Raw genomic sequence first — 14,275 nt, forward strand, 5'->3', positions numbered from 1 at the left:
GGCGGGAACCAGGCTCCCACCGCTGCAGGGACCATCCCTGGACACGGACGGACACTGTCCTCTCGTTTCGCCCTTCCCCGTGTCGTCTGCGTCCTTCCCGCCTCCCTCCGCTTCTCTCTCCACCCGTTCCTCCCGCGTCTCCCTGCTCACCGGGCGCGTCTGTGTGAGCGGACACCTCGTCCTGCCCACGCCCATCCCCCGACGGGAGGCAGGAGCCAGCAGGAGCGCTGCCCGCCTCGCCCCCAGGGCCCCCCCCCCCCCCCCCAGCTCCTGCTGCAGACCCTTGGCTGGATGCGCGTGCGCTCTCCCGTTACGTCTGACACGCTGGGTCTTCCGAGAGGCGTGTTCAACGTCGTAGCCGTGGACGTCTAGTGTCTTCGATCCGGGCACCACGCGCAGGCTCTGCGCTCTCGGGAGGTCAAGCTCAATGCCGACCTTCCTTTCCAAGCTCAAGGTCGGTGTTCGGGCGCCCACCTTCACCGAGTTTCCTTCACTTTATCCTGAGCAGCTCACGCCTTCAGCCACAAGCCGGGGGGCGGGGGGTGCTCCTCGAGCCCCACCTCCCGGGAGCCGCCCGCACCCGCTGACAGAACCCGTTTCCTTTGTAGGATATGAGCCTGCGGCCCGTCCAGCCCCTGGCACCGGCGGCCGGCTCATCACCCCGTGTCCGTCTTCACCTGGTGGACCACTTACGGGATCTCCCGCGGCCCCGGCAGTGCCGGGAACCGACAGCGCCGCGCGGTCACCAGGAGGGTCCGTGCTCATTGCTCCAGGGCCACCCATCACCTAACGCTGGCATGTGGGGACCACGCGCTCGGATGGCGGGAAAACCCCTTCCGAGTGGCTTTACCATTAGGGGTGACTCTGATTCCCAAAAGTCTCCCCGACAAAGTCCACCAGCCGCTCCTTGCCAACGCCGGGTCCTGGGACCACGCCCGCACTCTCAGGGGCACCCCGGCCCGCGGAGACGTGCTGAACGGGGGGCAATAAACTTCCACTTAGCGAAGCCGGCGTTTGCTGGAGACGCCATAAACCGCCCGCAGCGGCCCCTGATAATCATTAATAGGGGGCAATTACGAGCTACCTTTTTACCCAGGCCGTTCTGCCCTCCACAGAAATCGGAAAGAAAATCAATCTCGGGAAGCGGTTGGTCCAACCCCCGTGTTCCCAGGACCCACACTTGCTGCTCCTTCAGTTCATGAAGCCGCTCAGATGGTTAATGTTTTGAGCAACTTTTGTTGCGATAAATAGAAAAGTCACAGATGTCCCCAAATCTTAGGTCACAGCATCGGGGGGGGGGGGTCTGTGGGGGCTGGGGATCCTGCCAGGCGCTCAGGTCATTCTGAGGCAGGTGGTGGAGGAGGGTCGTCCACCTGTCTGGGTTCAGGGCCATCCCCTGCCCATGGGCGGTGCCACACCTGGTGGAGGGACACCTGGGCAAGGCCGCCCGTTCCAGCCCCTCCTCCACGATCTCTCCAGGGGGAGGGCAGAGATAAGGTGACTGTGACCTTGGGAGAGGCGCCTAATTCGTTCAGTTAGGAACTCAAAGGCGGGGCACGCGGCTGTGAGCCACCGAGGCAGGGCTGACTGAGCCCTTTCCCAGGCCCCTCCTGTTCCAGAACCTCTCGCCTGGGCCTCCACCGCCATCCCCTCCCCCTCCCTCCCTCCTGCCCTTCACCCTCGCCCTCCTGCAGCCCCTGGGCTCCGCTGTCGCCCCTTCTCCTTCCTCCTTTAGAGCTCAATTATGGAAAGAAATGTCTGTTTTTACTGTCGTTCACTTTTAAATCAGAGGACCCCGGTTTCTAGTTTCATTCATGGAAGCTCACTAAAGTTATCGGATTTTCTTTGTGGGATCGTATATATATTTTGAAAAATATGTTTTTATTGATTTCAGAGCAGAAGGGAGAGGAAGGGAGAGAGAGAAACATCAACGATGAGAGAGAATCACTGATTGGCTGCCTCCTGCACGCCCCCACTGGGGATGGAGCCCGAATCCCGGGCATGTGCCCTGACCAGGAATTGAACCCTGACCTCCTGGTTCATAGGTCGACGCTCAACCCCTGAGCCACACCGGCCGGGCTCTAGGCTCACATTTTTCCTTTGTATGGTGGGACCCTCGTTGCTCCCTGATTGCTGCTCATCACTTGTGTGTGAGATTGTGAGCTGGAACCTCTACAGACACAAACATGTTGGAGGTCGGGCCCCCGAGGACGGAGGACGCTGAGAGGGAAGAGACCACCAGGTCTGCGGGGCAGAAGTCCAAAAGGGTCTTAAAGACTAAAGTCAAGGCCGGCCGGCGTGGCTCAGTGATTGGGCGTCGACCTAGGAACCAGGAGGCCAGGGTTCCATTCCCGGTCAGGGCACCATCCCCACTGTGGGGCGTGCAGGAGGCAGCCGATCCACGGTTCTCTCTCATCGTGGATCTTTCTATCTCCCCCTCTCCCTTCCTCTCTGACATCAATAAAAATATACTTTAAAAAGAAAGAAAGTGCCTGGGACACGGTGAGCGTGCCCGTGACCAATGTGCAGCAGGCAGGCAGGCAGACAGACAGACAGACAGACAGACGAGGACTTCGGGGACATCAGCGAGGACGTCCACCTTAATTGCCTCCAGGTGAGAGGACCCAGCGAGGGAGGCTGCCATGGAAACCGAGGCCTCCTGAGTGACTGGAAGGCGGCCCGCCCCCTCCTTCCCAGGAGGCACGGCTCCACGGCCAGCGGTCAGGTCTCCTGCCAAATCGCTGAGTTAGATCCGTCCAGACTGGAAAGGGATGGGGGCTGCGGTCAAGCCAAAGGAAATGCCCTTGGCCGCCATCAGGAAGCCGTTTCCATGGCAGCCCAGCACCACGGCGGCGGCGGGCGCGTTGGGCTGTGCCCGGTGCTGCCCTTTGTCCGCACCCAGGGCTGGTTTCCTCCGAGCGGCTTTCTGGGTCGGGTTGGGGAGAACAATGAGTCTGGCGGATGTGGGTGGAGATGCGGGCGAGGGGGGTGTGGGGGGCACGGCTGACTCTGCGGTGCTTGGCGACGAAATGTGCAGCGCCCTGAGCTCCGTCCGTGTGGGCGCCGACCAGCAGGGCTCGGGAGCCTGCCCCTCCCCCTGCGTGCAGACCCGGCCCGAAGGGAGGAGACCACGGGAACAGAAAGTCATGGAGGGTCCGGCCAGCGTGGCTCCGGGGTTGAGTGTCGACCTAGGAACCTGGAGGCCACGGCTCGATCCCCGGTCAGGGCACAGGCCCGGGTTGCGAGCTCCATCCCCAGCGTGGGGCCTGCAGGAGGCAGCCGATCCGTGATTCTCTCATTATTGATGTTTCTCTCTCCCTCTCCCTCTCCCTTCCCTCTCTGACATCAATAAAAACATATTTTTTTTTAAAAGAAGAAAGTCAGGAATGGATGCTCGGGTCCTTGGATGCGCTACGGGGGTACACAGGAGCTGCGGGGGGAGGGGACACGGGAGCTCAGGGGGAGGGGACACGGGAGCTCAGGGGGGACACGGGAGCTCGGGGAACACAGGAGCGTGGGGGGGACACGGGAGCTGCGGGGACACGGGAGCTGCGGGGGGAGGGGACACGGGAGCTCAGGGGGAGGGGACACGGGAGCTGCGGGGGGAGGGGACACGGGAGCTGCGGGAGGAGGGGACACGGGAGCTCAGGGGGAGGGGACACGGGAGCTGCGGGGACACGGGAGCTGCGGGGGACACGAGCGCGGGGGGCGGGGGGGGGGACTGGAGAGCAGAGGCGCCCCCGGGCTGAGAAACCAGGGCTCAGGGCTGTGCGCCTCCTGAGCTGGACCGTCGCCCTCGTCTCCATGTTTCAATATAAAGCCCCCCCGACTCCCACGCCACCTCCAGGGCCGTGGGCACAGCCCCCCGATTCTGTAACCCCGCTTCCTCCGCACACTGGGCGGGCCTCACGGCGCCCGGCCGCCTCCCTCGGCTCCTCGCGGCCGAGCACAGACCTGACGTCCCATCAGCGGCTCCCGTCCCCTCCACACCCCGTCCCCCGCCCTCGGCTGCCCTGGGCCTGCCCCCCTCCCTCAGGTGCGCCCCGGAAAAGGCCAGCTCCTCTCCTCTTCTTGGACCCAGCAGCTCGGCCTCCTCCTCCTCCTCCTCCTCCTCCTCCTCCTCCTCCTCCTCCTCCTCCCCCCCCCCCTCCCGAACCAGGATTCTCCGGAGCCGGGGCCTCCGCCTTTTCCATCCCAAAGGCCCCCCAGCCCAGCCCCACAGGCTGTAAACAGACACAAACGGGGCCACTTCAACGAGGAGCCGGGGCTGCCCCCCGGAGGGCGCCTGGCACGTCCCGGGCTCACAGCTCCAGGCCCCGGAGGCCCCGCCTGGCCGCTCGCTCGGTCCCTGACGGAGGGCCTCGCCTTGAGCCTGAGGAGGCAGCTGGTGGCGAGAGTCGGGGGCTTGGGGGGGGGAGGGGAGGTCCCGGAATTCCCTGCTGGGGGACGAGGGCCGGGCACGCAGGCCCTGGGCTCCGCGGGGGGTGGCCTGTGGGGTCAGGAATCACAGCGAAGGGACCCCAGGCCGGTGTCCCGTGTTGTGTGTCCGTGTTGTGTGTCCGTGTTGTGTGTCCGTGTTGTGTGTCCGTGTTGTGTGTCCGTGTTGTGTGTCCCGTGTTGTGTGTCCGTGTTGTGTGTCCCGTGGTGTTGGCAAACACGCAGCAGGTCCAGCACCCGGGGGACCGCGCCTCCTGACGGTCACGAAAGGGGGAGGAGAGGGGAGCGCTGGCAGCGAGGAGGACTGGCCAGCGAGAGAAGCCGCCGGGCCGCCGCGGGCACAGAGACCCGGGGGCTCCTGTCCTCGGGGGGCTCCCGCCCCGTGGGCCCTGGACTCGCCCCAAAAGTCCGAGTGCAGGAAGCCAGGGCCACGCCTGAGGCCGAGGCTGCTGCGGACGCCCCGACAGCCGCCCATGCCCATTCATTTCCCAACGGCCACTTCCTGCAACGCACCCCCCGACCCCTGACCCTGACCCTGACCCTGACCCCCGACCCCCGTGGTAAAGGGCGCTGGACAGTCTGTGCAGAAGCCCCGCTCTCCTGGGCTTATGTTTCAGCAAAAGGAACAAGCCACAGGAAGCAAACGGTGAGGGGTTGGCGTGTAAGAGAAGGGCCGCCGAGGCCGAGGGGAGCAGGGACGGGAGGCGTGGCCAGGGCCCTCGCCCGGCGGTCCTGTCCTCCTGTCCGCGGTGGAGGCGGCGGCAGCTGCCCCTCCGCCCGCTCTCAGCTCTCTCTCCCCGGTCTGTCCTCTCACATCCGGGTCCCCTGACACCTCCTCGGAGTTTCCCCGAGGTCAGCTCACCCCCTAGTGGCCACGCCTCCGTCCTCCCAGCCACAGGTTTCCCGGGAGCTCTGCTCTCCCAGCCCAGCCGGACGGCGGGGGCTGCCTGGACGCCGGGCCCAGGAGGGAGGTGGCGGCGGCTGGACGAGGAGAGGCAGCCCTGGCCCCAAAGCCCCTCGACCCTGTTGGGGCTCTGGGGACCGCCTCCAGGACCGGGCACTGCCCCGCCCACACCGAGGTGGGCCGCCTGGAGAGCCACACCGAGCCCGGCCCACCACGGGGCGCCCTGGGCCTCGCGACTCAGCAACAGATTTCCCGCCCGGCCAGCGGGGCTCAGTGGTTGAGCGTCGACCTATGAACCAGGAGGTCAGGGTTCAATTCCCAGTCGGGGCACAGGCCCGGGTGGTGGGCTCATCCCCAGTGTGGGGCGTGCAGGAGGCAGCCGATGGATGACTCTCTCTCAACATGGATGTTTCTCTCTCCCTCCCTCTCCCTTCCTCTCTGACATCAATAAAAACATATTTTAAAAGAACAGATTTCCTTCCATGAGAACGTGCGTTTCTGTGGGTGGGAGGGGTGGGTCAGGAAGCGGTTGGGAGGGTCGCGGGAAGCAGGGCGGGAGCCACGTGGGAGCCTCGAGGGGGCAGCTGCCACCCTCCCAGCGGCTGCGCCTGGGTTGTGTTTCTGTCGCTGTGGGGGGGGGGGGGGGGGGAGGACTCTGCACGCCGGGCCCGCGGGGAGCCTCTCCTTTGGAAAGTCCTCTCTAGACCGCGCTCCCGCTCCCCTCTGCCCGGGACGCGTGCCTCGGGCCGCAGGCCGGGCCAGAGCGGCAGAAGGAGGCCAATCGGGGAGCAGCGCCCGGAGTCCGTTCCCGGTGGGACAGGTGCTGCCTGCGGCTCCCGGCGTGTCTGTGAGTCTCCTTTGCTCCGAAGTTCGTTTGTTTCTTATGTTAATTAACAGACTTCCGTTTTGAGGGCAGTTTTAGGTTCACAGCAAAACTGAGCAGAAAGTAGAATTCCCAGACACCCCCGGCCTCTGCACCCAGCCTCCCCACCACCAGCGCCCCTGCAGCGCCCACATTCGTCACCGCGATGCACCCCGACACGTCATCACCACCAGAGCCCGGGCTCATTGGGGCTCCTTCCTCGTGATGTGTGTTCCGCGGTCATTCGGGACGGCTTCGCTGCCGGAAAAACCCTCTGTGCTGCCGGCCAGGCACAGGGGCCGCGCGTCCACCCAGGAACCAGGGGGTCACGGTCTGTTCCCGGTCGGGGCTGCAGCTCGATCCCGAGTGGGGGGCGTGCAGGAGGCGGCCGGTCCAGGATTCTCTCTCACCGTGATGTTTCTCTCCCGCCCTCCTCTCTGAGGTCAATAAAGAATATTTTTAAGAAGAGAACCTGAGCCACTTTTCCTGTCACACTACACGCGTGTGCAGCGTTTCCTGCATCTGCTCTTTGCTGGTCCTCGGCGGCCACGACACTGAGGCGGCTGCTTTTAAACGTTCTCAATACAACCAACCGCGCCACCCGCGTGAGGGAGCCCAGGGCCCGCGTCCGAGTGGGAGCCGGCACGGACCGCCGGGAGCCGGCCCAGCTGGGCCCGGACACGGGACACATGGGGTCGGAGGCCCCGCAGGCTCCCACAGAGCCAGGCCCAGCGGGGCCCTTCCCATGTGTGCTTCCCACGTGCGGGCAGAATTCTAAGAACCGGCCTCCGGCCCGGCAGGACTCCCTGGGACACATACATGGGCCTCCACACACCACCAACACGTGTGCTGCGGCTTTTGGCTTTGTGTTGTCCGTCCTCCCCCGGGGGAATTCCCATTGGTTCTGAGAGAGGGAGGGAGGCAGGGGGAGAGAGGAACATCCATGTGAGAAAGACACATGGAGGGGCTGCCCCCTGCACACGCCCCCACCAGGGCCGGGGGTCAGACCTGCCACCGAGGTACGTGCCCTTGACCGGGAATCAAACCGGGACCCTGCAGTCCGCAGGCCAACGCTCTATCCACTGAGCCACACCAGCCAGGACCAACACTTGTTTCAAAACAGGCATGCCTGTCCGAGCAAGCACCCCAACCCTCCTCTCAGATCCCAGCGGCACAGGGCGAGATGCCACGTGGAGGGGAGACGCCACGTGAGGGGAGACGCCACGTGGAGGGGAGACGCCACGTGAGGGGAGACGCCACGTGGAGGGGAGACGCCACGTGAGGGGAGACGCCACGTGGAGGGGAGACGCCACGTGAGGGGAGACGCCACGCAGGCCGGCTCTGTGGGGAAGGAGGGACCCTCAGCTCCAGCCTGCCTGTCAAGGGCACCATCCAAGTGGCGGAGAGTGGGGTCCCACAGCCTGCTCCCCAGTGCCCCGGGCAGTCCTGCCCGCTGACCGCCCTGCCGGCCACAGGGGAACCACCTGCCCTCCTGCACTAAGCCCCCCGGCGCTGCCACGCGCCTGCCTCACCTGTCAGCTCTGCCCAGGAGCCTGGGACCCGGGCGGCCCCTTCGCCCATCCGTCCCCCACACACACACCCTCAGGAGGGCCCTGGCCGCGGTGGCACGTGCCCACATGCGCCCACCAGAGCGCCACTGCCACGGCTCAGACCTCCTGGGGCAGCGGCAGCCCCCGCAGGGGCCCTGAGGGGGAGAAGATGCTGTTTCGGGCGGCGGTTACGTCCCGCGTCAGAGGATAAACGTGGCACCCACCTCGGGCGGGTCTGAGCGAACGGCCGTTGGGCGCCTGGCGCTCCCGCAGGTGCTGCCGCTGGGACTGTCCTCAGAGCCCGCTCAGGGCAGCGCAGGGCAGCCCGGCTTCGCCTCGTGGCCGTGCCGGCACAGGGAGCCCGCCCAACGCCAAGGCAGGCGGCACCCGGTGACTCCCCGTTTCACCAGGGGGCGCTGAGGCTCCAGGGCGTGCGTGTAGCGTCTACGTTGCTGGGCCTTTATTGCTCACCAGGTGCCACGTATCGACTCATTTAACCCCAGCAGCTGCGGGGGGTGGTCTATGATTCTCCCCACGTCACAGGCGGGAAAGGGCAGAGCGAGGCTAAGTCACTGGTCAAAGGCCACGCGGCCAGCAATATGCAGGCAGTGGTTAACCTGCCTCCATCTGGCTCCAAAGCCGTGCTCTTAAGGGAAGAGGAGGAGGGGGAGGGGGAGAGGGAGGAGGAGGAGGAGGAGAGAGGGGGGGAGGGGAAGGAGGAGGGGGGGAAGGGGAGGGGGAATGGAAGGGGGAAGGGCAGTAGGGAGAGGAAGGAGGAGGAGAAGGGGGAGGGGAGGGGAAGAGAGGGAGGGGGAGGGGGAGGAAAGGGGAAGAGGAGGAGGGGGAGGGGAGGAGGAAGGGGAGGAGTAGAAGGGGGAGTAGGCGGGAGGAAGGAGGGGGAGGGGAGAGAGGGAGGAGGAGGAAGAGAGGGGGAGGGGGGAGGAGGAGAGGGGGGAGGGGGAGGGGGAATGGAAGGGGGAAGGGCAGTAGGGAGAGGAAGGGGGAGGAGGAGGGGGAGGGGAAGGGAAGAGAGGGAGGGGGAGGAGGAAGAGAGGGGGAGGGGGAGGAGGAGAGGGGGGAGGGGAAGGAGGAGAGGGGGAGGGGGGAGGGGGAATGGAAGGGGGAAGGGCAGTAGGGAGAGGAAGGAGGAGGAGAAGGGGGAGGAAAGGGGAAGAGAGGGAGGGGGAGAGGGAGGAGGAAGGAGGGGGAGGGGAGGAGGGAGGGGGAGGGGGAGGGGGAGGAGGGAGGGGAAGGGGGGGAGGGGAAGGGGGAGTAGGCGGGAGGAAGGAGGGGGAGGGGGAGCGGGGGAGGAGGAGGAAGAGGAGAGGGGGAGGGGAGAGGAGGAGAAGGGGGAGGGGGGGGAGGGGAAGGGGAGGAGGGGGGGAGGGGGGAAGAGAGGGAGGGGAAGAGGGAGGAGGAGGGGGGAGAGGAGGAGGAGGAAGGAGGGGGAGGGGGAGGAGGAGAAGGCACACGCCCCCCGGGAGGTCCTGTGAAAGCCGCGAGGATGAGTGTGGGGTGCACCATCCCAGTGCAGCCCCCACAAGGCCCAGGCCCCGCGGTCAGCGCAGCCACGTAACCAAAGGCATCACGTGCCAACCAGGGTGCGGAGCTCCGTGCCCGAGGCCGTGACGTCACCGCACACGCAGGCAGATCCCCGGCCCCACCAGGACCCTGGGCGCCGGCCGCTGCCGAGTGTTTGCAGGGACCCAGGCCAGCCGCCCGCGGGCCCCCTCCTTCCAGACCAGCCGCCCACAGCCTCGGGAGCATGACAGGCGGAGAGAGACAGGCTCGGCCGGCTGGCTGACCCCCTCACCCCCCCATGCACCCCCCCGGACCACCCGGGGAGCAGCCACGGGCAAACAGCTGTGGGTGCAGCCTGACGCCACAGGCCTCTCTCTGAGTCACCCCCTCTCACGAGGGAGGAAACACCAACCCCACGCCAGGGCTCACGGCTCCTTGCGGCTCTCGGTCAGCTGAGCGTGGCGTGAGGCCGAGCCGCCCAGCTGCCTCGGGTCAGCCCTGCCGAGGCCGCTGCCTAATCCTCGCTCCCGCTACCCCTCGGGCCGGGGCCTCCGAGCCTCCCCGAGCTCTCAGCCCCCGAGGGCGGGAAGGACTAAGCTCTCGGCCCGAGAACTGAGCCTCCGCCCAGCCGGAGCCCCTCTGACCCTGACTCTCTGGGAGCCGGTCCCTCTGCTCTGGGTGGACCCTGCTCCCTGCCGCGGGGACTCGGGCCTGGGCACACTGCCAAGCTCAAATGGTTTCTGTGTGTGTTTTTTTTGTGTGTGTGTGTGTGTGTGTGTTTTTTTTTAATGTTTTATTGATTTCAGAGAGGAAGGGAGAAACATTCGTGATGAGAGAGACTCATGGATCGGCTGCCTCCTGCACGCCCCCTGCTGGGGATCGAGCCCACAACCCGGGGAATGTGCCCTGACCGGGAACCGAACCCTGACCTCCTGGTTCACAGGTCGATGCTCAGCCCCTGAGCCACGCCGGTGGGTCAAGCTCAAGCTTTGCAACAGGCTTCGGGGCCCAGCTTCGCGAGCTCCTGCAGCCTCAGGGAGACAGTGGTGCCGGGAGCTGCCCAAGGCTGGGCCCCTCAAGGGCACTTTGTGGGGAGCCCTGCTCTGCACCCCCAGCTGACGGTCTGCTTTCTAGTCCAGAGCCCCGGACAACTAGAGCCGGCGTCACCCTGCCCGCCCTGGGACGCAGGCAGGGCCGTTCGGGGTCGCGTCCCCGTCTCCTAAGTGTCTGCCTTTCAAAGCGGCACCTGGCCCGTGTGGCTCGGCGGCTGGAGGCCTGGCCTGTGCCCTGAACGGTCGCGGGTTCGGTTCCGGGCCAAGGGCACAGACCTGGGCACGTGCAGGAGGCAACCAATGGATGTGTCTCTCGCATCGATGTTTCTCTCCCCCCTCCCCCCCCCCCCCATTTCCACTGTCTGAAAAGCAACGGGAAAAATATCCTCGCGTGAGGATTAACCAAAAAAATAAAAGAAAGAGACCTGGCTTCCTGACTGAGCTCGGGAGCGCGAGCCGGGCCGGCCCGCACCGCATCCCCCGCACGCTGAGCCTGCGCCGGGCGCCGAGCAGGCCCCGAGCCTCCGCTGCCCGGTGGCCGGCGTGCGAGGCCGACAGGCTCTTTGTAGCTTGAAAAGCCCGGATGCGAGCGCAGCCGTCCTCACGTGGGATCCCGCGGGCCAGGGCGGCCGAGCCCCGCGGGGACTTGGGAATCCCGCGAAGACACCGGGGCCACCCCGCGTGGACGGTGCGGCTTCAGGAGGAGCCCCCTCACTCCGCCCGCGGCCGGGAGGGAAGGAAGAGACGCACGCGGAGGGCAGAGCACGAAGGAGAACTTTAATAGCTGCGTCGGCCACGCGCCTGGCCCCGGGTTCCCGGGAGGCGCGTTTGCTCCTGGAGCCACGGCCACCCGCCCGCGGTCCCGGCCGCTCCCTCCTCTGGGTGCCGACGCGGAGGACAGCGCGCACGCCCGGTGCCGCGCGGCTCCCGGGCCGCCCTCCCGTCCACGCGGCACGTGACGGCCTTCCCGGCACCAGGACGCTGAGCAGGTAAAGAGGCGACGCCGCGGACGCTCGAGGCGGGAACGGTCCAACGGCGAGAGGAAGGGCACACGGGCGGGAGGCGGGCCCCTCGCGGGCATCGGTGCGGCCTGCAGACGCCCAGGAGGCGTCGGCCGCCCGGGCCCCGGCCGAGCCAGCAGCAGGGCGGCCCACAGCCCCGGGCGTCCGGCCCCGGCCCCGCATCGGGCGGAGGGTCTGTGAGGGGCACGCGCCGCCCCCGCCCCGCCGGCTACGGGTCGATCTCCTCGGGGACCACGGTGAGCACGACGTCCTCGTTGCCCCTGCGCACGACCATGCGGAGGGCGCCCTCCTTGCGGATGAGGTCGCTGACGTCGCTGGCGGAGCCCACCGACTGCCCGTTGATGCTGATGATGACGTCCTGCTCCTTGAGGCCGCCGCTGCAACACGGGGGACAGCGTGAGGGCCCCGCGCCCCCGCCGCTCCGCCACGGGGCCGGGACGTGTCCCCGCACAGCCCTCAGCTCCGCGGCCCCGGCCCCGACGCGCCACGGCCCCTTCCCTCTAGCAGGCCCCGCCGTGCCCCCGCCACCCTCCCTGCGGACGCTGACGTCCGACGCGCACGTCATTTTCATGCATCTTTTCGTCTTTTCTCCTTAAAAACGCTTTCCAACGTTTAAAAGTGCAAAACCCACGTTATCCTGCGGGCGGGACAGAAGCAGGCAGCCCCCCAAGGCCCGGGCCGTGTGCTGGCCCGTCCGCGCCTCCCTCTGGACCCGGTCGGTAAGGTGACCCCCGCCTGCTGCCGGCCGAGCTGTCTCCTCGGCAGGACCCCTGCCCGGGGCCTCGGGACCCACCCGCCCGGGGCTCCTAGCGAGTCGACAGCCCTCTCCATCCCGACACCCCCCGTGAGGCCAGGGCTCCTGACGGCAGGACGCCCCTTTCCCGGCGGAGTCCTGAGCTGCTCCTGGTCGGCCGGCCCGGCCGGCAGGACAGAGCAGGGACGGCCCACCATCCCGCCCGGGACCCGCCCAGTCGCCTGAGCTGACAGGGCCCCGGAACGGCGGGAAGTCGGGGAAAGGGAGGACGCTCGGACTCACGCTTCCGCGGGCGTGTCGGGAATGACCTCGATGATGTACGCCCCCGAGAGCACGTCCGGGAAGTCTCGGTGGTGGTCCCGCAGCTCCTTGGCCTTGCTGCTGGGGGGGGAGGCACCTCGTGAGCTCCGAGCGACACCCCCTCCTCCCCGTAGCCCCCCAAGACCCCCACCCCGGCTTCTCCTCCGTCCCTGGTTCTAACGTAAAACTCCGGGAGTCCTGGCTCTGCTTCAAGCCGCCGTCCGCCGTCTACAAGACGCAAAGGTTTACTGGGCGACAGCGAGAGGGCTCATCAGTCCATCGACTGTGCTTACTTTACTTATTTATTTTATTTTCTTAGTGTGGATGCCAGAGAGGAAGGGAGAGGGAGAGAGAGAAACGTCAATGATGAGAGGGAATCACGGATCGGCTGCCTCCTGCACGCCCCACACTGAGGATCGAGCCCACAACCGGGCCTGTGCCCTGACCAGTAGTCGAACCCTGACCTCTTGGTTCCTAGGTCGACCCTCAAGCACGGAGCCACGCGGCCGGGCTCCACTGATTTCAGTCACGAAGTGGCCGTCGCTCCACTGGAGGAGTCCGTGCAGTGAGCGGTCGGCTGGCTGGGAGCCTCGCCCTGCCACTTGCTCACTGTGTGACCTGGGGCAGTTGCTTAACCTCTCTGGGCCTTACTCTGCTCAAATGCAAAACGGGGACGATGCCTTGCCCCAGGACACGCTGGTCAGGAGGGCAGATGGGATCCTCTGGCGGCGGCACGAGGCGTGCCTGGCGCAGCGCGGGCAGGTGACCGCAGCGGCCGGATCCGCCCGCCCACGTCCCAGCCTCGACACCCACCGAGTCCTCGGTCCTCACCACCCGCCCGGTGCCTGCGGCCGCCCATCCCGGCAGCAGGAAACTGGGCTCCGAGGCCGGCTCCTCCCAAAGCCGCACGCCGGGCGGGAAGCAGCAGAGCTCGGCCAGAACCCCGGAGGCGGCGGCTCACGCCTGCTCCCCGCGGGCAAGGCCGGACGGGTGCTGAGAGGGCCCGGCCTCCGAACACGGATCTAACCTACACCGCGGGCTCACGACCAACGAAAGCCGAGCCAGTTCTAGCGAGAACATACTAACGTCCACACGCGTTCACCCGTGTCAGCCGCACCCCTGGTTACGGGGACTCAGGCGGTTACGTCAGACTTGGTCACCGAGGGAGGCAAACACCAGCATGTGATGGGCCTGGCGGCCACGTGCCCGTCCCCCGGCTCCGGGAAAACAAGCCTCCGGCGTGGGCCTGCCCGCATTCCAGAGCCACAGCCCACGGCAGCTGGCGGAGGGCACCCGGGCACTCCCGGAATGTGGGTGGAGGCCCGGCCTGTGGGAGTGACCGGCACCCCGCCATCCAGGCCTGCCTGCAAAACAAGGCAGAACTTTCCAGAAGGAAGGACCTGCTCAGACGCAGAAACAAACTGAACGGTGAAAGGAGGGGTCACCCGGCCCGCGTGGCTCAGGGGTGAGCGTTGACCTAGGAGCCAGGAGGTCACGGTTGGATTCCCGGTCAGGGCACAGGCCCGGGTTGCGGGCTCCATCCCCAGTGGGGGGCGTGCAGGAGGCAGCCGATCCATGATTCTCTCTCATCATGGATGTTTCTCTCTCTCCCTCTCCCTTCCTCTCTGAAATCAATAAAATCGTATTTTTAAAAAATAAAACTAAAACAAGGGGCCGAGGATAACGGCCCCTCCTCTCTCCTAAGGCGACATACTTCCCAGAAGCGGGGTCTCCTCGGGCCGCGTGAGGCCCTCCCGCGGGGGCGCCAGCGAGCAGGTTCCTTACGTGCAAGACACACGCCCCCCGGGACCCACCTGGACGTGAGGGACAGCATCCGGATGCCGATGTACTTCTTCTTGGTGACGGCTTTGCC

At 66.5% G+C, this 14,275-nt stretch overlaps 1 protein-coding gene across 2 annotated transcripts in view; it reads right to left on the reverse strand.

The window, feature by feature from the left end:
- Positions 1 to 11,083: 11,083 nt before the first annotated feature.
- HTRA1 (HtrA serine peptidase 1) overlaps positions 11,084 to 14,275 on the reverse strand; it is a 35,031-nt gene continuing 31,839 nt past the window's right edge. The window contains exons 7-9 of one of the 2 annotated variants that reach the window (XM_054728972.1): positions 14,217 to 14,274; positions 12,385 to 12,483; positions 11,084 to 11,725 (exon numbers count right to left, since the gene is read on the reverse strand). In XM_054728972.1, coding sequence (XP_054584947.1) covers positions 11,557 to 11,725; positions 12,385 to 12,483; positions 14,217 to 14,274 — 326 coding nt within the window. In that variant the 3' untranslated portion in view covers positions 11,084 to 11,556. The remainder of the gene's footprint in view (positions 11,726 to 12,384; positions 12,484 to 14,216; position 14,275) is intronic. The other variant, XM_054728973.1, reaches the window with a different exon arrangement.

This window comes from Eptesicus fuscus, chromosome 17 (assembly GCF_027574615.1).
Source record: "Eptesicus fuscus isolate TK198812 chromosome 17, DD_ASM_mEF_20220401, whole genome shotgun sequence".
Taxonomy (NCBI): domain Eukaryota; kingdom Metazoa; phylum Chordata; class Mammalia; order Chiroptera; family Vespertilionidae; genus Eptesicus; species Eptesicus fuscus.